Source organism: Xiphias gladius, chromosome 14, assembly GCF_016859285.1.
Source record: "Xiphias gladius isolate SHS-SW01 ecotype Sanya breed wild chromosome 14, ASM1685928v1, whole genome shotgun sequence".
NCBI classification, from domain to species: Eukaryota; Metazoa; Chordata; class Actinopteri; order Istiophoriformes; family Xiphiidae; genus Xiphias; species Xiphias gladius.
The window spans coordinates 26794334-26819905 of record NC_053413.1 but is presented as its reverse complement, the minus strand read 5'-3'; the positions used below and the strand labels follow the sequence as shown (position 1 = coordinate 26819905).

Sequence of the window (25572 nt, the reverse complement as noted above, 5' to 3'; positions counted from 1 at the left end):
TTGGCTGTTCTGTGAAGCTGCTGTCAATGAAACTCAACACATTAAAAGTCTTCCATTTAATCAAGGGCACATCTCTCCCTATACTATGAAAAATCAGCAGGAAGTGGTGGATTCATTGACAGTATCTTAACACCCAGAGACAGGACAGTGAATATATCACATGTAGTAGTAAATGAATGACCTGTAATTGCTGTGGAAACGTACATGATGTTAAATTTATCATGATGTCTGCTATAGCACAGGTCACTTTTGTCAAATTACAATGTGCGATCAAAGTTTTAGGCATTAGCCCTAATTTCCAATCCGCAGTTAAAATAAAAATAGAACTCTTTGTCCAAATTCGATCGGACAGTTTTATAGTTTGAGCGTCCACACTGTCTCTCAATTTTATGTTAATGTGCAAGTTGTTAAAGGTTGTTCAAGATTAAGCAATGACACACGCTGTGGCTGTGTCAATCGGGGACTTGATTTAGCGTTCGGCTCATTGCCATCAAAAACTGCACGGAGGAGGTTTTGGCCACGGTCACCATTTGTCACCGTGTTTATTCCTGCGTCTCGTCCTCGGTGAGACCAAACGAAACAGTCTGTCTGGGAGAATTACAGCCGCCCGAGTCCGGGCTCTAAAACCATAAAAAAGAGACGCCTCGTTGCGGCTCGTGTCCTCCTCGCTCTGCCCTCTGCTTTGGGCTCTTAAACCTCTTTGTGGAGTTTGAGTGCCAAAGGACTGTCCTCACTTGATGAATCACTCCTTGTGTAGTTGTACAGAACATTCAATTCCCCCCGGGGAACATGGAAGGTGTTCAACACTTCCTTCTTTATTCATCCGTTGCTTTTATTCAAACGTGGTGTCGTGAAGTTTAAGTTTCCTGAAATGAAAAGGGAAGTGTGTCCGTTTTGATCCGGCGTGTTCAGCAGTGGCGACTGACCTCCAGAGGTACCTGCGAGCCACCTGCGAGTCATCCGGGTTTACTTGCCAAGTGCTGACTGAACACTCGCCACCCACCTCCTCCCCCGTTATCATCTCAACGAAAGCTTCTCTTTGTGCCCTTTTCGTACCAAAGAGTGCATTGCCCCGTTTCTTATGATAGGGATGTACACCCCAACTCTCTGGTAATATGCTGGCCCTTATTTGTTTGGAGTATGAATTCGACGGTTGGCCAGTTCGTACACATTGCCCCTTCACTTCCCCCTTTGCTAACAGTGAAAACTGTCTAAAGCGGACTGGGGCCTCTGTATCAGTGTAGGGTCTGACCGTTGGTTCTTCTTTTGATTAAAACCCATCTCTTATCTCTTAGTAAACTGAATAAGTTTTTGGCTGTTGACATGTGGTAACATTACATTAGGCCGTAGGAAATTATAATTGTTTTTAAAAAAAAAATTATTATTATTTTCTGACATTTTCAAGCCCAAACTGCTAATCGAGAAAAGAATCAGCAAATTAATCTATAATGACGATAATTGTTATTTGCAGCCATAAAACACACACAAGAACACACACATACAAGAAAATAATACGCAGAATTCATCCATTCAGTGTTTAATAAAAGCAGAAAAAGTCCATATAAAGCAAAGCAATAAATGTGCATAACTAAATGGGTTTTGGGTTTTTTTAAGATGCACGATCAGCTCAGCTTTTCTAATACTGAGCAGCTAAAACAGTAAGACCACCATCTCCCTTTGTTCTGAGCCAGCACTGTGAAGTTTTTAAAGTCTTTTGGTCTGAAGATCAGAAGAGTTTTTGTGCAGAAAATTGAGAGGATTAAAGGATCAAAAACAAAGGAGGGAGAGAAACCACGGAGCTGTTAATATGTAATTAACATGATCTCAAGTTGAATTCACAAACTCACTGGAAGCCGAAGCAGAGCAGCCAGAAGTGGAGTTAGGTGCCTGATCCTCATAATGAGCAAAGGTTTAAGACAAAGAACAACGCCAGCGATTGTCTGTGTTGTTTTTCTAATTATGAGCTGCTCAGTGCCCCCCCCACACACACACACACAGAAACACACACAGTGTTCGTTGGGTTTCAGTTAAGTGTAGCTGTGGCTCGCGGCTGGGTCGGGAGGTTACATTACGAGGCCTATGGATTATCTCCCACGAATCAGCTCTTCCTTAATGGACAGGGTGGTGAGAGGTCAGACTCGGAGACCTGTCCCACGAGGTCTCCTCAGGTCAAAGGCTACGCGCAGCAACAAGCCGAATATTGACCAGACACAGGTGAGGAGCTGACTGAGGGTGACGCTCGACTGGGATCCTGACGGCAGGGACACATGTTGAGCAAAGAGGTCACGTAATTCTGCCTCCTTCTGGGAACTCAAACCGCTCAGCAGCAGCTACCCACCTGGTCTTACCTCACAAAATGTGATTTACAATGGACGACGTCTGTCAATGGCAGTTTCTTTCCCAGTTTGCCGACAAGTCCACCGGTCCCACTTCACCTAATTTCCAGATTGACCACAGTGCGGGCAGAATAGAGAGAGACCAGGAACAATTATTAATACCAGGTGTAAATGCAAAGACACAATGTGGCCTTAGCTTCCTATCAGACAGATCTTCTCCTTCTCCTTGGCGTTGACCCCTTGCTCCAGCGCTGAGGCTCAGAATTGTCTGTAAGTCTTTTGTATTGTAAGTACTCTACACTATTTGGCGTTCCATCTAAGGAAGGACACCAGACCCAGATGTCACGTCTTTGAGTCTCTCGGGCTGCGTGCGGGCCGCCCTACCTCCCCGGTGCAGGTTGTTGGGTCTGCACGCAGTCTGAGAGGAACACCTGGAGACGCCACCCTGGACTGAAAGAAGGTACCACCAACTTAGTTCACTTAGAGTAAAGAACTCTCTATCTTCATCTACAGTTCATCTTCCCCTAAACGGACACGTAGCAGGTTTTTGTTACACTGCCGGTTTGATCATGATTTGTTGCTTCCTAGATTGATTTGATGTGAGTGTAAGTGGTGTCAATGTATACGAAAGGACTCCACTTTATCTTCAGTATAGCTGAATTCAGTCTTCTAGAAACAAAGCTTTCTGCAGATAAAAGCGCAACTGTTATCCCCTCGACTCCTCTTGTTTCCACTGAGCAGTTTTCCAAAACATTCTTCGTTTCCTGTGTATTCAAACCCACAGTGGGTCTGATATGCAACAACATTTGTCCCGTATGAGTCTGAGAACATATTGAGAGAGGTTTTAAGCTCAGAGTGAGGGTGATTTTCGGCTTATTCTTCACATTGAGGATGATTTCGGACAGGATTACCCCCCCCAGCGGTAATCTATTCATAGCACCGGGAGCCAGCCAGCAGCGCCCGGCGCTCCCCTCTGGGGTCGGCGTTTAATGAGATTACTGTTGGATTACTGTTATCTGTTCGAAATGTGGAAAAACAGCAGGTACCTGGGAAAAAAATGAGCAAACGGCACCTGTATTGAGCGCGGTGGAAATGTTCGATCCCGCAGAATTCAGTCAAAACACTCAGGTTACAAGCTGTAAGTTCTGAAATTAGAAACATTTCTTACAGAAAGTGTGAAAGATTCAAGAAAGAGGGGATCGTTTTAAGCATTTTGAAGTAAATTCTGCTCATTCAGTTTTTTTAATCATTGCCTCCAAAGTGCTCATGTATGATCACAATAATAAACAAGAGAAGTAATGTCAGTTTCAGGTGATTGAAGTTAACAATGGCGTTAGCAGGAAAGGAAAACGAGCGGTGTCCCAGACGGCCAGTCAGGGGGCTGCTTCGGTGTAATTGGCTCTTAGTTGGACGCTGGCCACCAGGAACAAACCTGGTGGAACAAGCAAAGACCACGGACATGAATTGAACCTTTTAAATGTTGTCTGAAACAGTTTGTTGCCAGCGTGGCGGCGCCTCGTATTGATTTAGCCATCAAAATGACATTTTTTACAGGCATTTGGCCTTTAGTCCGACCCTGACTCCCTGCCTCCTCAGACTGAGCTCTGCTGCTACTGCTCAGCGCTCGGATTCCACAGAAAACTCTGGATCTTCTTTAAGATTCAACTGAAAACCGATGTTTGTCCCAGCAGGAGAAAGCATTCATTTAGTAAACTGATGTCTGTTCGTTTCCTGTATTTTAGCCGCGAGTAATGACCACGTGTGCGACACTGGTCTGTCGTTGCTCTTTGACCTTTCCTCGTCGCGCTCGAGGATTTCCCGGACTGTCGTCCCGATGGGCTTTGACTGGGGGATTCTGTTAGACGGATTTTGCGACGCTTATTGTGTGCATCATTTTTTTTAGAACTGACGCACAAGTAACTGCTGTCGTAATGCTCGCGTGTTTACACGAAAAGATCATGCTTTACGTCGAGGCCGCAACGATTTGTTGATTAAACGATTTTGTCGATGGACAGAAAATGAATCGGCAAGTATTTCGATGATCAGTTATACGTTTAAGTCATTTTTCAAACAAAAATGACAAAAAAAGCGTCTGGTTTCAGCTTCTCGAATGCGATGGAATGCTTAATCGTTTATTTTCTATTATTAACCATTGATGATCCTTGGGTTTTGGACCGTTACGGACATTTTTCCGGACCAGAAGATTAATTGAGTAATCGAAAAAATAATCCACGGATTATTCAGTAGCGAAAATAAGCATCAGTGTCAGCCCTAGTTTCACACGCGCTGCACAAAAAGAGAGGAATCTGTGAAAATGTGGGACTTGTGAAACCAGGGTGAAGCTCACTGTCTGTGACTGCGTGTGGAAACTGCATCAGCGTCGTGGTGAAAGGCAGTCGTCCCCAAATCACCATACACATCGGTTCTAAAGGACAGATTTGGAAATGTTTGAGTCCTAGCAGAGTTTTGCATAGTGACTGGCCCAGAGCTGCGGCCCTGTGAACGCAAGTGACCAGTGCAACTGGCCCCTTCGTCGAGGCTAAATGCAAACCTGCCAGTGGACTTGCCAAGCACACCGGGACTTCGTCGCTGGGCCGTGTGCAGGTTGACACCCTGGTATTTCACAGCAGCGACTATCTGTCATGTCTGATAAGAGCCTGGCAGCGGGAAAACCATTAGCTTTTAGAAGGTGTTAGAGTCAGTGGAAACACTGGCGTCATCACAGCCGGATGTCTCATAACCACAGAGACTGAGAGACTAATGGACATTTTTAGACTGCGACAGGTGAGATTTTGGTTTTTATCATTCTTGCCTAAAAACGAATGCGCGGAGGAAGTGTTTTGGTTCTAGACACTCAAATGTATTTTTTCTTCATGTCCGTTTTATCGCTAGGAATTTTATGTTAGGACAACGTGTGGCTCTGGAAGGAACTCTGAAGACAAGAGAAGCGTGGGGGTGTGATGCAGCCTGATAATCAGACTAAATTGCTGTTTCGTTTTCTCTTCATTATTCCTTATTCAGTCTGTTCATGTCGGTCGTCTTTTAGTCCACCTACAACAACCTGTACAGCAACTTATTTATTAGTCACTGAGAAGAAATCTGAGGTGTGTGTGGACCAGGCCCAGGGCTGAAATGTGACATGGTAGAATTTAGTCACCTGTGCTGTTGCAGATTTTTCTGTTCTGTTTATACTTTTTGTTTCTATAACTTGAATATCTCTGGCCGTATCAGGCCTCTGAAGACAATGAGCGAGATTGTTTTACGGCAATATACGGGATTTATGCGTCAACGTTAATACGTACCTTCATATTTCAGGTATTTAATTGGCTGGATTAGCCAAAAACGGACCCATCTGTATGTTTCCCAAACACCCTAAATGTACTATATCGTGATGTGTATCTGCATATTTACAGTATGTCAATTATGATACTGTATACTGTAAAATGTCATAGAAGAAAATTTTGTCCTTGTCGCCCACCTCTACTTTTTAAAAATCTGACTTGTTATCGAAGGCAACAAATTTCCGTTTGACAGAAGCCTGTGTTACTGTTTTCTGAACTACTGGGTCCATTTCAGACCCAACCCAGGAGAAACGCACCGGGCTCGGTAGCTGCTCAATGCTCCACCACGTTCACCAGCTGGTCTATGAACGCGTCTGTCGCAGCTCGTGGACAGTGGGTCTGTCAGAGCTTGTTTGATGGAAACAGCTGCCTGCTGCTGCTGCTGCTGCTGGAAACACTGAGACTGAACCAGACAGGAAATGTCCCGGGAAACCAAAACAACGAGCTAAAAGAGGCTAAAAGCTCCAAAGAGCTGCAGAGTTGGAGGGGTTTCTGTCCATATCGCCCTCTCCCGCTTGGTTAGATGTTTTGGCCTTTGCACGCTCAAATCCCCCATGTCTTCTGTCTTCGTATGTACAGAACCAACTGGGCCGTGCGGCTCGTGTTCTCGAGGGCTTAGCTGCTATTTGTCTGGTGTCTGCTTATTGCCTCCCGGAAGGACTGTTCTTGAGCTGCTACAGTATCACAGGCTACATCTCCTCTCCTGCAGGCTGTTGTGCAAAAGCTTCTACCTGCCCTTAGGGATCTGTCGTCCTGACAGTTCAGGGGAACAACCCTCAGCTCGCCTTTCAAGAGAAAGCAGCACATACTGAAAAAAATGCCTTTTCTCATGAGTTTCTACTTAAACTGGGGTTTCCTTGTTAAAGGGGCATTCTGTGTGCTAATTGCTTTGTTATCTCTGTGCTCAGATGAGTTCAGAGACATTATACTCTCAATTGCCAGTTTATTAGGTACACCTAACTAAAGCTAGGGCAGTCTCACACAACTGTCCTGCAACAAATCCCTCCTTCGAGAAGGTTATAATGTTCGGGTTTTGTGGAAATTGTTTTAGAGAGATGTTGATTCAGCTCTATGATCTATTTGGAAGATGTAGTTTGCGGTGCTGTTGAATTGTGTTGCATTATACAAAGATAATTTTTAGATAGTAACGAACGCAGGAAATTGATCTACAACTATATCTGACTTTTCAGGCAAATACTTTCTCATTTAAGCTTCTCAGATATGCAGATTTGCTGCTTTTCTTTGTCATATGTGACAGTTTATTGAGGCTGTAAAACACACCGTCCAACCCGCGGGAAAGTCTGGCCTCGGTAGCGTTTCCTTATGTGTGTCTTGGTCTGCAACAGCTCTTGACACAGAATTGATTCAGACTTGTGGCTGGTGGCTCCAGAGTGTTTTCCACACAAAAAGGTCCTACTACAGGCTTTAGAAAGGCGGCGAGCCAAACAAAACGTACCACGTTTGTTCCTCTGTAACTTTGGTTCAGCGTCTCTTTTACTCCCTCTGACTTTTCTTTGTAAAATCTAAAGAGTTGCCGTTTCAAAAGGGTTGAAGAACAAGAACCTTTTTATTTTGGGTATTATTGGGTACAAACATGGGGGCGTCTGGTAAAAGGTTAAAAAATCTTTAGCTTTGGGACCATAGGTCAGACAAAACAAGCTAATTTTAGAGTTTATAGAATAAACAATGAATAATCAATAATGAAAATAATTGTTAGCCGCTGCACTAATTGTTATGATGGCTCCTCCATCCTTAGGGCTCATCAACCCCCTTGTGAAAATCGGATATTCAGCGAGACAATCTTATTCACCCCATGTTGCAGTTTAACCACGTCTTTTTTTTAACTTAGGGTCACTTTTGCGTTTTGAAAAACTGTCAACGTCACAAGATGACCTTGCGAACTCGGTCGGTTAGCTTTATCCTGCAGCAGGAAAAACAAGAGCCTGAGGCAAATGGGCTGAAAAATCTTTTGAAAAAATCTTTAATTTGTACAAAACAGTGACAATTCATGATTAATTAAGCAAAAATCAAAGTGAAAGCCTGAAAAAAAACCATCTCTAATTATTACTTATTAAGAATTTAAATCTCAAATGGATTGGTGGACGTACAAACGTGTCACTTTGATACCGGAGACCACAGGTCAAGGCCGGCTTGTTTTAATCGCGACCGGAAACTTTCTCCAACTTTAACCGAGTAGCTTTTATGTGACCGGACTGAGATGGCGGATCAGAAAATGCTCCTACAAAGCGTTTTCGCTGCGGTCACGCGGGGAGTTGTGGAAGCCGCTGCCAAATGGCACATTTTGTCATTTAAGCACAAGGACTTGTTGGATGTTTCAGGCTTTATTTGAATAAATATGTGTAAATAATACCCAATGTCACACCGTTGCTTTATCATATTAAGCAGCATTTTGTGTTGTGAAGCATAACTTTGAAATCCTCCTCAGTCATGTGAAAAGAAATCAAATGGAAGCTTAGTAAAAGTGATGTTTTCCTCATAAGTAATCCTGAGAGGAGGAGCTCACAAGTGATATACTGCCAACTTGTTCAGACAGGGTTGAGGGAAGATTCCATGAGCCTTATCAGTATTCTGTATCAGTCTGAGAAAGATGTTGATAAACCCTGATACAGCGAGTGGGAACAGAAGAAGTCATAGTACACACTGTAGAATATACATATCAGTCAGATGTGTGCGTCAGCACTCGGTGACTGTGTGCATTCAGGCAGCAATCCATCAGATTTGTTTACAGCCACACAGAGAGCTGATGGAGCTCACCACTGTGGCCGCTCTCTGCTTCTCCCCCTGCCTCTCGCTCAGTGGAAAAAACAAAATGCTACGTCTATAAAGTGACATTAAAGAGACGAGCACGCTGCCGAGCTGCGGGCTGGGCTGTGGGGAAATGTCAGGATCGCATGCTCGGGAGAAGCCTCGCCAAAGGCCGCAACCGGGGGGGGGGGGCTACACAAATGTTAGATCTTTTGTTGGATGTAGAGAAGATTTGTCAGAGGTCAGAGGTTAGCGTTTGAGAGGCTGTTATAAAACCACTGCTGAGCTCTGGTAATGAGGCACTGCAGCGAGGGAGGCCTTTTTTCTTTGTTCACCTCGGTGTGTTTTGGTTAGAGCCACATGTGACTCTTTCAACCTGAACTCGCACAAACAGAAAAAAACAATTTCTGCATATGTTTTTTATAAGGAATTCTAACTTATTTTTAGATCGGAGCCTCTGCAATCTGTATTTTTTTGTTGAGGATGATGCTCGGGACATTTTTCTTCTCCAAAAAACTGTTGCGTGGATGCATGGACATGAATTCTTCTTCATTATTGAGAATTCGGAGCTGTACTTGTATGTACAGCCCTGGTCGAAATTATCGGCACCCCCGAATTTCAAGCAGAGAATTTACAGTACCTTCGTAAAATAACTGCAAATGGACCAATTTTGTTTAATCAGAATATTTAATAAAACGTCCAAAGTTGCTGAACAATGACAAAAAAAAAAAAAATGCCTTCATGTAGTGAAACAAAAAATACAGATTACAATTTCAACCAGGACTATACTTCATATCCTTTTGGGGAGTTCAGGCTACGAGAAAGCATCACCTCCATCGGGTTTTGATCTGTGTAAAATCTGAATTGGCAAAGTAGCCAGTAACTATAGCTGTCAGGTAAATGTAGTGTACTAAAGGTATAAAGAGGCTTAAAACGGTCTCTACGCTAAGTGAATTAGCAGGTTCTCAGTTACTGTAGCTGATCAACTGTACTTGGTTACTCTCCAGCACGGTTTGTCTCAGCGACATCCATGTTTTGATGGGTTTTTTTTGGTGTTGTTAGATTGACACGAGCCTTTTCGGAGTGTAGAAGCTGGCGGAGGCTCGTTCCTGCCGATTTATGAGCCCCGGCAGCCCTCGCTCTTATTAAGATGTGCATTCAGACAGCGCACACTAAAAATACATTATCTGCAGCACGTACAGTGACCCGGAGGATGTGCAAAGATAAACCAGCGCCTCGTCGTCGGGCTGTCGTGATAAAACATTCAGAGCACATTGCTGAGCGTCTCAGTTTTCATCGCCGTCTGATCGAGAGTGAGCGGCTGCAACACACACCTCCGCCTGCAGACGTTCAGGTGTCATCTCGGTCGTTAGTCTAATTCACACGTTGGGGTTGAGAAAAAACTGCCAGGCTGTGACAGCGGAGGTGCTGAGAAAAGCTGCTATCAGACTGACGTGAGGACTGAATAGGATTTGACTGCCACCACAGCCCGTTATCTCGGTAATGTCTTCACACCGCGTAGTGCGGACACTGTACTGTGGCGCTCTTTCTTTTTACGTCCTGTCTGGATACTCTTTTAACACCAATTCATCGTTACACGATCCCCGTTGAGGCAGAAAATAAACAGCCCAGGTCGTCACTTTGCTGTTTTTTTTACATTTGTGATCCACTGGGTCAGATGAGGTAAGAAATCTGGAGAGATCTGTTTTTCCAGTGCAAATGGAGCCAAAGTTCAAGTTTCTGGCGATGACAGATGGTGGCAGTACCTGTCATGAAAGGCTGACCCATCCCAAACTCTACCTTGGCATATGCTTTTACTCGCTATTTCTTTCAGGGGACTAGAGGCAGACTCCGCTAAAAAAAAAACAGCTGAGCAGTGCTTTTAGGGTCTTTCTGCTATACTGTAACCAACAGCAAGCCTTTTCACAGATGTTTGGACAGATGTAGAACAAGGTGTTGGTAAGTAACGGTCAGTCGCAGTGGATCCTTGTAGGAAAACGTCTAAGTTAAAAGGAAAGTTATAGCTAGTGCTACAGTTGTTGGCCACATGTTTTTAGCTCCATAAGATATTTCTACACCAACACTCGCAGTGTTACTGGCATGAGAAGCAGAGCGCTCAGCCCTGATTCGCATTATGATTCGGTCTGGCGTTGTGTTCGTGTTACTTCAGGTAGTTCGGCTTCTGATGGGGAGATTCTGTGTGTCACTCACTACTAACTATAATCAGTTGGTGGTGAGTGACACAGGCATCGCTCTGTTGTTTTCATCGCGACCGAAGGGGGACGCTGATTTGAGAGACGAACAGCCCGAACGGCTTCGTCCGTCTCGTCCATATTTGTCAACATTTTTGGCAAAGTGGTCCGTCGAGGTTTTTCTGGCTCTGGCACGGGAGGACAAAGGCGGACAAGCTGCGTCGGCTACTCTCTGCTGCATGTAGACGAGCTAGCGTTCAGGATTAAGCCATCAAAAGGCTCAAGAGCTCGGTTTGGGTGACACTGCCGTCCGTCTCCGCAGCTCGCCGTCCAGCTCCCGAGTCGACGTGCGCCGTCGTCCCGGGAGAACAATCTCATCTCGGCAATGATGGAATTCCTTCTGGGGGATGAAATTCGGTCTTAGAGTTGAAATATAATATGTGTTTGTCTGCCCGTTTGTCTGAGAACAGGCAGCTGAATACAGTGGATTTCTTATAACCTACCAGCACATTTCAATAAAAGTAAATAAATATATATACAGAAATGAACAGAGGCCGTGCGGTCCATCTTCAATTTCCATTGATTTGTAATATACGTTACAGATCGGATATCAAGTGTCTCTTTTACTGCACTCATTTTTTCCCTGAAAAGGACCCTAGAGTTTAGATTATTTTGTCCCGGTACAGTCAGACACGGTTTTGTTGAAGTGTAATCACCGATGCCGAGCCGACAGAACGCTGCCGTTCCAATCGCGATCGCTCCTTCTGGCCTCGGGACCCTGAGTTGAACGTACCCTGCACTTACGAGAGGCCCACGCTATCGTGGGCTCCAAAACTGTGACAATCGTCTCAGCTGAATGACGTCAGATATTGTCACGGTAGCGAGCTGCATATAGGTCACGTGTCGTGGGATTCGAATTTGGAGCGCGGACCCGTGTGGTCTAGAATGGAACTGAAAAAAAAAATTAAAAATTGCCTGGATGCAACCTTTCGATGTTCGCACACAAAAAAACCCAAAAAACCCAACAAACCATCAGATCTGTGTCACAGGAAGAAAACATCTGAACTGGGACAGACTTTACGTCACTGGGAGAGCTGGGGTACAGCATGAATGTTTAGGGATCCGTGTTTGGTAGTTAATGCTACTTTTACCAGTAATGCAGCCGCGTGACAAAGTAAGTGCTGTTAACTAAGGTGTTTCCAACATTTTGCCTCATTTTTAAACTCCAGCCTCAAAAATGATCCTAGAGCTGAATCCGCATCTTTCCTGACACAGTTTAAACAATTACACATCACTTCCTCGTGCAAATCCGGAAAACTCTTCTGAAGTTAGAGTGTAATTTATTGAGGAAGAGTTCACGAAAAGTTCAATGAAATTAAATGATAATATCACATAGGTATATATTTAGCAAACCGAGGTATTAAAAAGTGTTTGTTTTGAAAACTCAGGCATCACATGAGCACAGATATATAAATGTTTCAGTGTCTCAGAACAACGCCCGAAAATATAGCACGCATCCGACCCTGTGCTCCGGAAATGGCTTTAACAAACTACCGGTCTGTTGTGTCAAGTGCATTTTTAGATATATTGTAATCGTTGCCTGAATCATGTTCAATTACACTGTTTGTTTTTTTTTTACACTGCAGGAAGTACTTTGTTGTTGTCCTGTACATAAGTCGTAAGGGGCCGGTCCAGGTGTGACGCTAAAGACCAGGTTTCACATCCTGAGCGGGGTGTGATCAGGTCCGGGCTTCCAAAGCGCTCGGTTTAAGGTCAGGGGGGAAAAAAAATGTGAATTCAGTAAAATTTTGAAAAAGTACATTTAAGAAAAAAAAAAAGTTTATATTTAACCAAAACCAGGATCTGTCCACCTGAAATCATGTTTAGCCTTTTCTTTTAGCAGTCAAACATAATGTCACTGTGACTTGTTAACAGTAAGTTCTTTTAGTGGTTTTTTCACTACATGAAGGAAGGAAAAAAGGTCTTGGGGGAAATATCAGAAATACTTCTTTCCCTCAGCCGGCCGAGGGGCGTGTTCCTGCCTGCGTTTGATTGACAGCAGCTGGCAGGCTGAGCCGGAGGACGGGGGGGAAAAACTAAAGAAATCTGTGTTTGCAAGCCAAGGGCAGACGGTGACTTGTTAGCAGGGGTACCGAGGAGCAGAGACCGCAGCAGCGGCTAAACATGTTTACCGTCTGGCCTGCCAACTGATGTTAGCACCGCACTCCTCCCCCCGGTCAACAAGCTAAGCCGCAGGACAAGACGTGTGTTCCTGTTTGTAAGTTAGATGAGAAAGAGAAAAGCTGACGACGGCTGTCGTCTGTGAGTCTGTGACTCTCGTGCTGTGTGGCAGGCGGCCGCCGGCCTCCGTGCGACCCGGCCTCTGAAACGGCGCCGACGTTGCTGCGGGCGTCTCTGTAAGGACGATTCCTTATTCTGCTAAAACGATGTATGACACAGGGTTGCATTCGACACAGCTCTGCAGTTGAGGAGTGTCAGCGTGAACAGGGTTCAGACGGCCACTCACCGTGCCTGCCGCGAACAACACTCAGAAATTTAAGTGTCGCAGCAGCAGCCGCTCTGTGGAGGTTTTTTTTTTTCCCTGAGAAAACTTTGCTACACTGGAGGCAGAGCGACTTCTTTGACCCGAAACGCCTCTGCTGACGCACTCTGCGAGTCCGGACTTTATTAATTGAGATGACTGGCTGTTAGTCATACTGAATGTGCTGCTCAGTCATTCTCTTCACCACGTCACTGGGTTAGGAAACAGTTCTCACATCACGCAGCAGTCTGGAGGTTCATCGGACTCCCACCGGCCCCGACGGTCACTGTGTTTCATACCGCTAATTACCGGCACCCGGCGCTGTGAAAAGCGCGTGTTGGCAGGAGCTGTTAGATCCGGGATCCAGCTCGTTCTCTCAGTCACAGGTCCGGGGCCCCGTCCAGCTTATAAAGAGACATGTATCATAGTTAGATAAGGTTCCCTCCGTTTAGATGAGGTTTAATCCAAAGAAAACAGAGACGCTGACAATGGCTGGTGGAAGACAGATCTGTCCGCTGAAAGAAAAGGCAGAACTTTAGAGAATATTTTCCACGCAGTCTCTCTGCAAACGATATTGAATTATTAATTGAGGCCGTCCGTGTCATGTTAAATTTAAAATGCAACATCTTTTGACGGCCTGCAGTCGTGTAGATAACCGGGCACAGAGTAAATCCCGTCATTTGGTGTTTCCTGCGGAGACCAGCGCTGGCAGCTCCTCTCGCGGTCGCGGGACACGGCGCGCAGGTCGACCTGCGGTGGCCCGACACACCCGGCGATGCCGCTGGCGTTGTTGCGGCGACTCCGTCCTCTGGAGTACATTCTGTGTGTGACCGTGTGAAGTCTGCCCGGTGAATGTAACGTAAGTCCGGTCATTGTGCGGGACGGTAACTGATAGCTCTGAAATATTGATGTCGAGCGGGTGTCTGTGTCTCATTTGGTGGCAGATCTGGCTGAATCATTTTGTCGTGTTAAAGGGTGGCGCTCAGTGATTATCCTGCCGCTGTGACGAGCTGTTCGAGTTCCCGCGCCCGTCTGTCGCCTCGGAGTACCACGTGACTGGGGTTCGGGTTTGGAGACGAGGAGACGAGAGTCTTGCGTTGGCCTCGTTTTCTCGGCCTTGCCTTTGAGGAGAGCGGTGCCTTGGATCAGTTTGAGACTCTCCACGCACGACGGCTGCCAACATCCAGTGCAACACCCCGTGTGGGAACGCCGTCTTCTGCTTCCTATCAGTACACAGATGTTCACAAAAGCACTTCCTTTTCCACAGTGTCACCACTGACAACATCTGTTCACAGATTTTATCGCCGACCTTTTCTACACATGCACAAACTTGAATTTCTCCCGCAGATTTATGTGACAGGCTTCAAAAGAGAGCAGATTTACGAATACAGCCTTTATTTGGGAACATCAAAGCCTTCGGGATCCTAACTTGAGCCCATAGACCAGAGCGAGTGAAGACCAACTGATCGGATAAGCCGGGTTCCCGCCGACTAGCTCTTTCCGGAGCTCTCGACCAAGTCGCACACCCTTTAGAGACCGGAGCTTGCCCGGTTGTCACGTTACCATCGTTACAACCGTGGTGTGAAGGCTCCAGAAAAAACCGACATGTGTTCCCAAGGTCACACGTAGTGTTGGTTTTTTTCTGCACTTATTAAATCTGAAGGACGGACTTGTAACTGACTACAGATGTGTGTGTGTTTTTTTTGTTCCACGCCACACAGTACGCCGCTACTCGTCCTTGAATCGAACCGAAGACATTATGGTAATTACTGCTATTATTAACCCTGCCTGATTATTTTCCGTGTAGCTGTTTGTAAAGCTTTGTCTCTTCCCGGCCCGCTGCTCTTAACGAGGCCTTGTTAAAAACATCCACATCGCTGGCGTTTTCCCGTAACGAGTGCAGCGCGCGGTCTCCATGCCGATGCCCTTTATGGCGTTTTTTCCAAAACAACATGGACGCCGCTTTCGGGGTTTGGATTTTTGGTCTCCCCGTGGGAGGGGCAGAGGCCTTCGGGGGACGGCCGAGAAATTGAATCAGTGCCGATGGCGTCCCGGGAGAGATTCGCAACAGCACACGATAATGCACCGTGATGCGATGGGAGGCTCCTCAGCTCTGTGAGATACAGTGTAGAGCCTCAGGGGAGAAGACTGTGAGAAAGATGGCTCTGTGTGTGTGAAGCTTAAAGGAAGAAAATCTTCTGATACTCCTACACATACAGTGTTCAGTTGTGAACGTGAAATAAGCTCAGGGAGATATTTTTTTTCTTTCTGGTGACATGCTGGGTTTCCTGCAGCGGTTTTTAAGCGGAGGCGGACCGGACCGCCTCCGCCGTCGTCAGAAGATGTTAAAACGGTCTCACTAAATAAAACCTTAAAGGCCCAGTCTGCAGTGTTTTTGAGCCTATAAATCTGAAGCGTGTCCAGGTGCGTAACTGAAACGAGTTTGACTTGACCTGTTTTCCTGACGTGTTTACAGATAAATAAAACGGGGCCATAGACAAGTCCACTTAAGTCGAGTCCCAGCAGTTCAGAGATCGAGACCAGACTGAATCCAAACGAGGGCTCGGACCCAAAAAATGAAACAGTGCCCATTCAAGATTCTTTCGACTGTTGTCTCCGGAGAGGTTCAGTCTGCTTCAGGGAGCAGCCAGTCCGCTGGGAGGGAAAGGCAAAAAGGAAAGAACCAAAACAACACAAGCAAATGCCCGTGATGCATTTGAGAGGTTTTACTAAATGAAATGAAAGTGTTTTGTGAAGAACATGTTGGTTTACGTCAAAGCGAGGTGTGTGTGTGTTCAAGTATCAAATTGGCGCAGCATCAGATGTCGCCAATACACAACAAGCCAGTCAGAATCTGTAAAACTCAAAGGATCAGTTTGCACATTTGTTCGTTGGCTTTGTGGTAAACTACCACCGGCGAGGGGGCTTTGTGTTTTCAGGTTGTCCGTCCGTCCCACTCCCGTGAGCGCGGTATCCTCAGGAACGCCCCGTGGCCCAAACGTCCACGTGGACTCAACGATGAGCTGTTTAGAATTTGGTGGTCAAAGGTCAAATGTCGAGGTCACTGGGACCTCGCAAAACACGCCTTTTGGCCATAACTCAAGAATTCACACGTTAATATCATGATAAAATTTCACACAAATGTTTATCTTATATCCAAAAGGGTCGGAGGTCAACTTCTGCGAAAACGCTTCCCTGCCCATCGTTCGACGCCGCAGCTCGGGGCCAGAAGGGGCCGATTGTGACCACATTTCCCGCTTGGTCGGATTCTGAATCGGCGACACCCATCTCGGTGGCCCGCCTTGAAACCGTGGTCGTTGCGTCGGTCGTCGGAGGAGCGTGTGAAGCGTCTCTCCTGAAACGTGCCCTTGGTGCAGCCGTTTTTACTGCGGAGGAAAACGGCGGCAGAGCACACGGGAGCCTCGCTCCCGCCGAGGGAGGGACACTCAACTGTCTGTCTGAGCTTTTTACCAGCTGTGACGCACTTCCGGGACAGTAGACAGCGAGCAGTAACGCGGGTTTAAAACGATTTCATCGGCGTCACTTTGATTTTACACTGCGCCCCATGCTAATGAGACTTCAATAACTCAGGATTCAACTATAAAAGAAGCATTTAAATACACATTTCTATCTTTAGATTTTCCTTTTCACTGAAATCCAAGGCCACATGCAGCGAAGAGGGAAAATATATATTGATATAATATATATTATTTCTGGAATAATAAACCTGCCCTGGCATTCGTGTACTTTTGGAAAAGAGGCCGATTTACAAGCTTCTGAAGCTGAAATGCACTGAGTCACCAGTGTTGTGTTTGTCATCCGAACAGCTCAGCCTGGCTGGGAAGCATCGCTTACCCCGGATAAATCTGTCACTTCTGATTAATCCAGGAAGCCGTGGAATGTTTTGTGTTGTACCAGAAAGGGTGGCGTGCACCGCGTAATGTGTTTGAGTCAGGCTAACAAAAACAAATTACTGGCTTGATTAAAATCTTTGGAATCAGCAAGATTTGTCTGATGCATAAACAGAAAAAGATTAGGAGCCGCTCACGGCGACGCCATTTACCGAAGAGGAGGTGACCACACACTAAGCTCCGGTTACTATATTACAGGCGCTCGGACCACACTCTGTGTTTTTCAAGGCAAGCAGTCAAATGCTGTGTGATACTACCCCTGTCGGCACACTGTTGTGTACTTGGTCTGGGTCTATTTTCCTCTGGTTTGGGGCTAGGCCTCCTGGTTCCGAAAGAGGGAAAATCTTAATGCCACACTGTTACTTTAGAGAGCAGCGCGCCGCTGGGGAAGCGCCCCTCGTGTTTCGGCGCAGTCGTCGGTGTCGGCTGAAGTCCGGGTGTCCACGTACTTTTAGCCCTGCGGTGTGTTTTTCGCTGCCTGTTTTCACTTACCTTGCCTGATTAGACGTCTCAGGTTTCGTCGCACGTGTCAGGGCAGGATACTTCACACCTTTACTGGTCTTACTGGGGCTTAAAATTTCCTTGACATTGGCCAATTCTAAGCAAAGCTCCACTCATACTCGACTCTTTTTTCACTTCCTGGCCTCAGTGGCAGAGAGAACCGGGTCTTTATTTTTCCGAGACAGGCCTGTATTTATTATTTCCCCTGTTCCCCAGGTGACGCAAACTCAAAGCTTCCCCCGTGGTGTTGGTGATCCAATTGGAACGTCAATTTCCACTGATTTCCTCAGGACGGCAGGGGTCCCATCAGCCGTCAGCAGAGAGACAGAAGCTGCTGCTGCCCCGTTAGCCGTTGTCTCTCCCGCTCTCTGTACTGATTCGCTGCCTGTCCCAGGTTTGCTTTCGGGAAAGACACACACATTTAGGAATATGCAACATTTAAAAGCAAAACGGAATCAACGGAGGCACGCACAGAAAACCATGACACAGGCACCCCACCACCTTAAGGCCTTATTATCGTGTCAGATCATTCTGTGCTTTAGCGGCGCACATTCCCACATTCCCAGACGGACCCTGGAGTTCTGGGACCCTGGGGCAGGTTTCCCATTTTGCCCAGCTGGTAACCCAGCCCCGCCTGTACAGGTCAGAAGATGAATCTCCTCCTCCCCGTTGATCAACAACCTTATCAGCTCTCTGCAGACACAGCACAGCCTGCTCATTTTGAGCATTAAAAACTGTCCTCAGTGAACTTTTGAAACACACAGAGATACTGTACATGGTGGTAGCAGATGCTCAGGACCTGTCCAGACTTGTCTGTGTCTAGTCTGTGTAATTACTCCCCATACACACACACACACACACACACGCAAGCTTCATCCCATGAGAGCATTACAGATAAACACCGTTTCGCTCTTGACTGTTTTGGCTCACAAAGAGTCCAGTTTATCATCCTAGGCCGGTCTGAAGGGCAGACTCGGTGCGTGTGTGAAGCAGGAAGGTGGAAGCAGTGGAGGGTTTTCCCTCTGCGGGACGAGTTGGACTCTCAGCCAGACTGCTTTAACACTTGCGTCACGTACAGCTCCGGCGGGCAGGAGGCAGCCAGCCGAGCGGCGGCGGCGGTGAAATCCCCCGTGCGGCCGAGGAGGACGGTGGAGCTGCAGTGTTACATCAGCTCTGCTTTCGGGTGGTTAGGCAGGCCGGGCTGCTCTCCCCTCTACAGCATCACGGCTGATGAAAGCCTTCGTTCGCTATAAAGTCATCTCTCGGTGAATTAAGGAGGGCAGCCGTGTTTTTCTGAGTCACTGATGTGTTTTGTTGAGATGTTACAGAGCCGGTTTCTGGGCCCTCTGTTTGTGAAATTTTAACAGCCTATAAAGGAGGAATCTGCTGAGGATGGTAAAGGCTCAAACCCTCAAATTGGTCATTTGTGCCGTCAGTATACAAATAACACTCTAAATGACTAAATTGTGCACTCGGAATACTTGTTTTGTTCCCTCGGTTGAATAATTTGTGGCCTCGTATTACTTCACAAAATGCCATCCTGCTCTCTAATTGATTCATTTGCCAACAACTCTCTCTCTCTCTCTTTCTTGTTCACGTCTCTCAGTCAAAGATGAAGATTGCAGTAAACTGCATGTGTGGAATGAAAACGGAATAAAGATTTTAACTGGAGGACTCATTTTTAGTTCAGGGGAAGGTCACCTTTCTCTTTTTTTATGGTGAAATCATGGTATTTAACTGGTAGCAAGTCCTAAAGTAGCAATTGTTAAACCATTAAAAATAATAATTATGAACTGTTATCGAAACTTTGTCCGGGGAGGTTTATTATGGGGAGCGATGAATACTGAATTATGGATGTTTTTGAATATTTTATTTATTCATTCAACGTTTTCCCTCTCATTGAACAGATGTGGCTAATTGTGCCTTAATCATCTGCTTCTGCTAACATACTTGAATCGGCCAAATTTAAAAAAACAGAAACGTGATTAATGCTGCTGCAAAACGTAGCCGCTGCTACCGTTTGCTTTAATTCTGGGCGTGTAAGCGTGTGCTGAGGGATGGGCCACACGTTCAACAAATCATCTGTGGATAAATGAAGCAGCTCACAAGCGAACACATTAAACAGAAGGATCTTTTATTCAGCTATCATGCTAAAAATGGATGTCGGCCGTCAGACGGCACCGCGTTGAACGCCCAGTCCTTTCACGTTGCATCCTGTCGTGAAGTATCAGGATGTTACCGTTTATTTTAAAAAAGTCTATACATCTAAAGTAATGGAGGCAGGAAGTCATGAGATCAACAGATAGACGCTCTCTTCGCACAATATTCAGTCATGGTGGTTACCACATTGGTTCTCCATGGTAATGCTAGCCGACAACGTTGGCTGGCAGTGAAGCCAAAACATCTCCATCGCCCCCTGGTGGCTGGCTGCAGTATAGGTCATAACCACCCCCCTCCCATCTTAGCGGATGACACATGGACCAAACTAAAAAATCTGAGTACACGTCAAGTAAGTTCTTCCCGACGATGGTTTCAGTCCTTTTAGTTCATGATTTGCTGACGTTCATTTTTCTTTTTAGTTATTTGATGCTATTAAAAAAGGGGGTGTGGCGTCACGATTGACAGCTCTGCGTGTGCTCGCGATTGAGTCGGGCGGGTGTATGGGCGGGACCTCGATTGCGGCGGTTCGACCCGTCGATCGCTACAGCGTAGATTCTGGCTCCAAAGGACGTCACCGGGGCAAGATGGCAGCGTCCCTGCCTGGGATACTTTGGCGTCACTTTTGTACGGTGGGAGGAAGCAGAGACGCGTCGTCCATATTTATATAAAGTCAATGGGTCAAACACAAACAACCAACAGATATACAGAAAACAACCCCAGGCAAACATAGGGACAAAACAAATAACTATTTTTGCTATTCATTATTCATATTTTTTTTTATAGAGAAAAGTTCTAGTCTTAGAGCCTTAAATGTTTTATTTGGTATTTCAGAGATGTAAAAGTGTTTTATATGTAACTCTCCGATATCTGCAGACTCCCTGGAGCAGAGATCTGCATCAAAACTTGTAATCTTGTACTCAGTGTGACTTCTAGTTCATGTGGATATCATTATGTCTGATGTCCACAGCAAACAAACGTACGTAAATCTGCCTAGGAATCAGAGAAAGAAAGATGGCTTCTTATAACTGCAGAACTTGCCAGAGAATCATCACGTTTTTACGTTTTCTTCGGTATCAGATTTATCCAGTGATGGTCGTCTGTACATCCATGGGTACACTGCAAACAGGAACTGCTAATACCCAATCCGGCGTACTTTTAATGGTGCCAGTTACCCAAGTCTGAGGGGGAACGTAAGTGTCAGACTATGAAAACCTCTGTCCCAGACCAGAGTTACACATTTATGTGGGCACAGTTTTATCGCTGCAGTATGTGCACGTAGTTTGTTTGCTGTGCGCTCGGCAGCAAGCGAAGATATAAGAAGAGTCAGCGTTTTTCTCCGAGGTTTTTAAGATCAAACTGTGATCTCCTCCTCTCTCTCTCTGCGTGTTTCAGGTTGCGGCTCAGGCTGTGCTGTTCATGTGTATGAACACTGCTGGGATATTCATCAGTTACCTGTCCGACCGGGCTCAGCGTCAGGCCTTTCTGGAGACGCGGCGCTGCATCGAGGCTCGACTGCGACTCGAGACAGAAAACCAGAGACAGGTGAGTCCACAACCTGATGCAAGACAAAAACGCAGCCTCACACAAAGTCAAAACTGTTTGCAATGCCTGTACATTGTTTGTGATGCTGTATACGATGCATTAGTCATTTTTGTGAAGAAATGTTGTCTTTTATTTCTGCATTTTTTGGTGATCAGCTAGTGATTTTCTACATTTCCCGTTTTTCTGCAAATCGCCGCAGCATCGACGTATACCTGTGCGTGTTCACAGGAGCTGCCACCGTGTTTAGACTGGAAACTTCAAAGCTTGAACGTATGAAACTTAAAATTTCCACTTTTCCTGTGAAATATCTCAACATTCACTGGATGGACTGGCACAGAATTCGGTACAGATATCCAGGGCGTCCAATGAAAACCCGAGTTTTCCTCCAGCGCCGCCATGATTTTTAAATGTCGTCCACTCTTTAGATGGATTGCTGTGAAATTTCGTTAGAACCTTCATGTCCCCAGAGGACGATTTTGAAGAAGTTTATCCCCCATGACTTTTCATAGTGACATCATCTTGTCATCATGTCTTTGTGACTAAATACCTGCACAACTAATGCAAAACATTCCCATCAGCCCCAGCCGTACTTAGTGCTAATGTTACCATGCTAACATGCTTAACTAGCACAGTGATCGTGGTAAACATTATGCCTGCTTAACATCAACATGCTGTAGAAACAGCGCAGGGATTTCTGTCACAACTTCACCTACTTCCAAGGTGCAGCCTTATGCAATCTCGATATTTATGTCTGTATAATGTGCTTTATATATAAATAAATGTGTAAAGTGTTTTTAAAGTATGCCACACTGAATAGGCCCATTTTAAGTAAAGACATCCTCTATACAAACTCAGGTGACGTGCTATAGGTGCACTTCCTGTGCTTAAAAAACCAAATATGGTGTCAGCCATTTCCATTACTGTGCACACCCACTACCTCTCTGCCAGTTTGGGAATGTGATTGGCCTGAAGACACATGAGCATTTACCCAGGCCATCTGTGTTTGGGTATGTACTGCATTTGTCTTTACATGTTTAATAATCCTTCATATACTTTTACCAACCTTTCATTTTGTATTTCTTAAATTTGCTTTTTATTCGTTTTATTGAAATGTTCTCTATAATGTGTTGTACGATGACCCTGATGAAAGCCGCAGCCTAAATGCGTAGGTCTCCCAATCAAGTTGCTCCTTACACTACAGGTGTTTTGAGCTTCATAAACTACTCTTTTTATAAGCCGTGTCTTTATAGTTACTGTCAGTCAACTGGTCACTTCATCATGATGGTCGGGCTGAAAACTTGCAGCAGCAGACTAGACTGTTAATGGTGGAGGAAGAGAGTGTTTTGACACAGTTGTCTTGGGGTGGCGCGTTTTTGGTTTGGACTGTAAACGTCGATTCTTGGGTTTGTTCTGAACACTTCAAGAGATATCGAGCAGTGATCTCGAGATGACCTTCACCCATCGCTGGACCACCACGGCAGCCCAGAATAGAAGGATCTGTTTTTAATTCCCGTTGTCCGGTGATGAAGGTCAGTGTGAGGTTTGATAAAGAAAGCAAACTGATTCATAGATGAGTTGACAGAACCGAATGTTAGCAGCTCGGCTAATGAGCCCGTTGAGAGGAGAGTAACATGGACGCCGCATCGATCCAGTGCTGTCACACAAACTGTGCAGGAGAGCAGTAGACACACACACACACACACACACCAACACAGTGACACAGCTTTGTTTACGCGCTGGAGTGGACAGTGAGGCTCTGAGAAGCCACAGAAAGCTTTTATAGGGTCGTGTTTCCTGGAAAGGTTCGACACTGATAAGCTCCGGGATGGTTGTAATGGAGCGGGGAGGGGCAGATCGCCTTAATGTGAACTGATCGTTGCCTGGTATTTCTGTCAACCTGTTGTAAGAACAGAGAGCCTCCCTCTATGTGTGTGTCATCTCAGTACTCTGGTGAATTTCTTTTTTATGTGTCACGGTGATCTGAGGACAGAGTCTGGGCAGGAACTGCAAATAGAAAGCAGACAAAGGCTACTGAAGCTGCTCTCATTGATATTTTTATTATAAAAATGCATCAAATAACTGTGTGTTATGTGAAGGTGGATACTCGTAGTGGCCCGACTCTGACGCTCCTGTCAGCTCTACGGAGTGTTTCAGTGTCTTTCAGCTCATTGTTTTGGTTTTATGACTCGCAACTGTACTGTTTTGGTTCACACTCACTGCTCTCACAGAGTCATTTCGAGCAGGAGCAGATACACACAACAGCAGACAGACTTAGTCAGAGACCAGCCAGTAAAGACAGTGGAGCATTTAGCAGCTCAAGAGCCTGATGTATCCCTCAGGAGCTGGTGGAGACCAAAAATGGAGCTAAAAGAGAGAGAATACCGGAATTAGATTCATCAGGTGGACACAAACACAGCTTCAACGGCACGATAATGTTCCACTGTGTCTGCTTGATGTGTAAATACGCAGCTGCTAGCTAACATGTTAGCCATATCTATTTAAAAGGTAATAATTCAGTCAGTATTGTTTATAGCTTGTGCTGCCCCCAAGTGGCCAAACAAAACAATTATTGCAGCTTTGAGGTTAGCCAAGCACCATGCTGGCCAATTACAAACATTATGAATATCTTTATAACCATATTTACTCTCAGTGTAGTTTTCAATCAACCATCAGTATCCAATATAATTAAATTGAGAATATCTACATATTTCTGGTGACATCTAACCAGACGTTCAACCCACCAACATAAAAAGGTTAGCCAACATGAGAATGAAATGTCATGTACTAGTGTATAAAAAAATAGTATCATTACATTTACTGTTATTAAGATAAATGTTAACAGTTAACAGGTTATCATAATATTGATTTTAGATTATGTAGCGGAGCTCTAACTCTAAGTCACTGCAGCCACTGTCTTCTAGAGGGATGCTACCAGGACTCAGTCCTTATACTTAGTGGCACATTGTGTGCAAAATAAGACGCAAAGTAATCAGACTGATGCTAAAGACAATTAACTGTATTTGACCAGATGTGGTAAAACTCTTCATGTGTGTGACACAGCGTTCATAATCCATCTGTTGGAATCACTTCTACTACAGAAAAGGTTTTTAGCCATCGGAAGAGACTGAGCTTAGATGATTCATTTTTCTTGAAGTAAGAAAAACAAAAAACATTTTTTTTCAATCTTGAAAAGCCTTATTTTGGAAATTTTAGTGTTTCTACCAAAAGCAGCAACTTGGTTAGTTATGAGATGATCGTCTAAATGCACAAAATGTGAATATAAAACAGTCACTCTTGAGAGCAAGGATGCAGTTGAGTCCAGAAGCACAGATTATGACCTTAAAGCTCTTTTTTTGCTGACTTTAAACTGAAAACCCACCAGAAGCGACAATAAAAGCAGGATAAAGGAACAAAGGGTTTTCTAGCGAGCCTTTAACCCAATCTGACTGAAGATAGACGTTGTCAGTGAGCCGCTGGAGGGCTTCAGCCCCTGGCTGAAATCAATCTGCGCTAATGACTTTCAAAGCTAATCCGACGCAGAGTCCGCTGGCTCTCAGCTGTCCAACCCAGAGACCATGTCCAGTGGAGCAAACACACAGGGCAGCCCCCGTTAACCGTCCACACTGCAAAAAATGCTCAGCTGAGACGGAGGTTGGCTTTGAGTGAGATTTGTTTACTCCTCTGGTATTAATCTATTGCCATTTTATCTGAGGAGACTTTTGTAAATAAGCCGATGATTCTTTATTCCTTAGTTCTATAAAACAAATCAGTCACTGATTGATGACGTGGTGCAAGCTCGTTCATAAAAAGAGCTCAGTGACACACTGACACCGAGGCAGGAAATAGGAAGGAAAGCCAATAAAATAAAAGATGGAGGTAGCTTTAAGATATGAATGTCAACAAAATACACTATTAATGCATTCTGAGAGTTTAAATTGATCAGTTTTAAAGTTTGATCCACCCTCACTCCACCGTGACTTTCATGGGAAACGTGAAGGCATAAAATTCAGGGATTCAGTTTCCTTGTGAATGTTAAGTAAAGCTGCTGGAAGGAGGAAGTCGAGCTGCTGGTGGAGTTCAGGGTATAGATGTTATAAAGAATGGATACAGCTGTTGTAGAAAGATGGACTTTACGTCAGGAATGTTCATCTGACTGGACTGTGAAAGGCAGGCCTTTTATACGTCATTTATATTCAGACAAAGCTCCTGACGTGATCATCAGAGGAATCAAAAGTTTCCATGTAAACACAGACACATTTATATTGACAGGCGACTCTGTGT

General features: G+C 45.2%; 1 protein-coding gene across 2 annotated transcripts in view; it reads left to right on the top strand.

Moving 5' to 3' along the window:
* The window catches only part of adcy8 (adenylate cyclase 8 (brain)), a 91429-nt gene that overhangs the window by 12223 nt on the left and 53634 nt on the right, over positions 1-25572 (top strand). For both annotated transcript variants that reach the window (XM_040144482.1, XM_040144481.1), the window contains exon 2: positions 21142-21291. In XM_040144482.1, coding sequence (XP_040000416.1) covers positions 21142-21291 — 150 coding nt within the window. The remainder of the gene's footprint in view (positions 1-21141; positions 21292-25572) is intronic.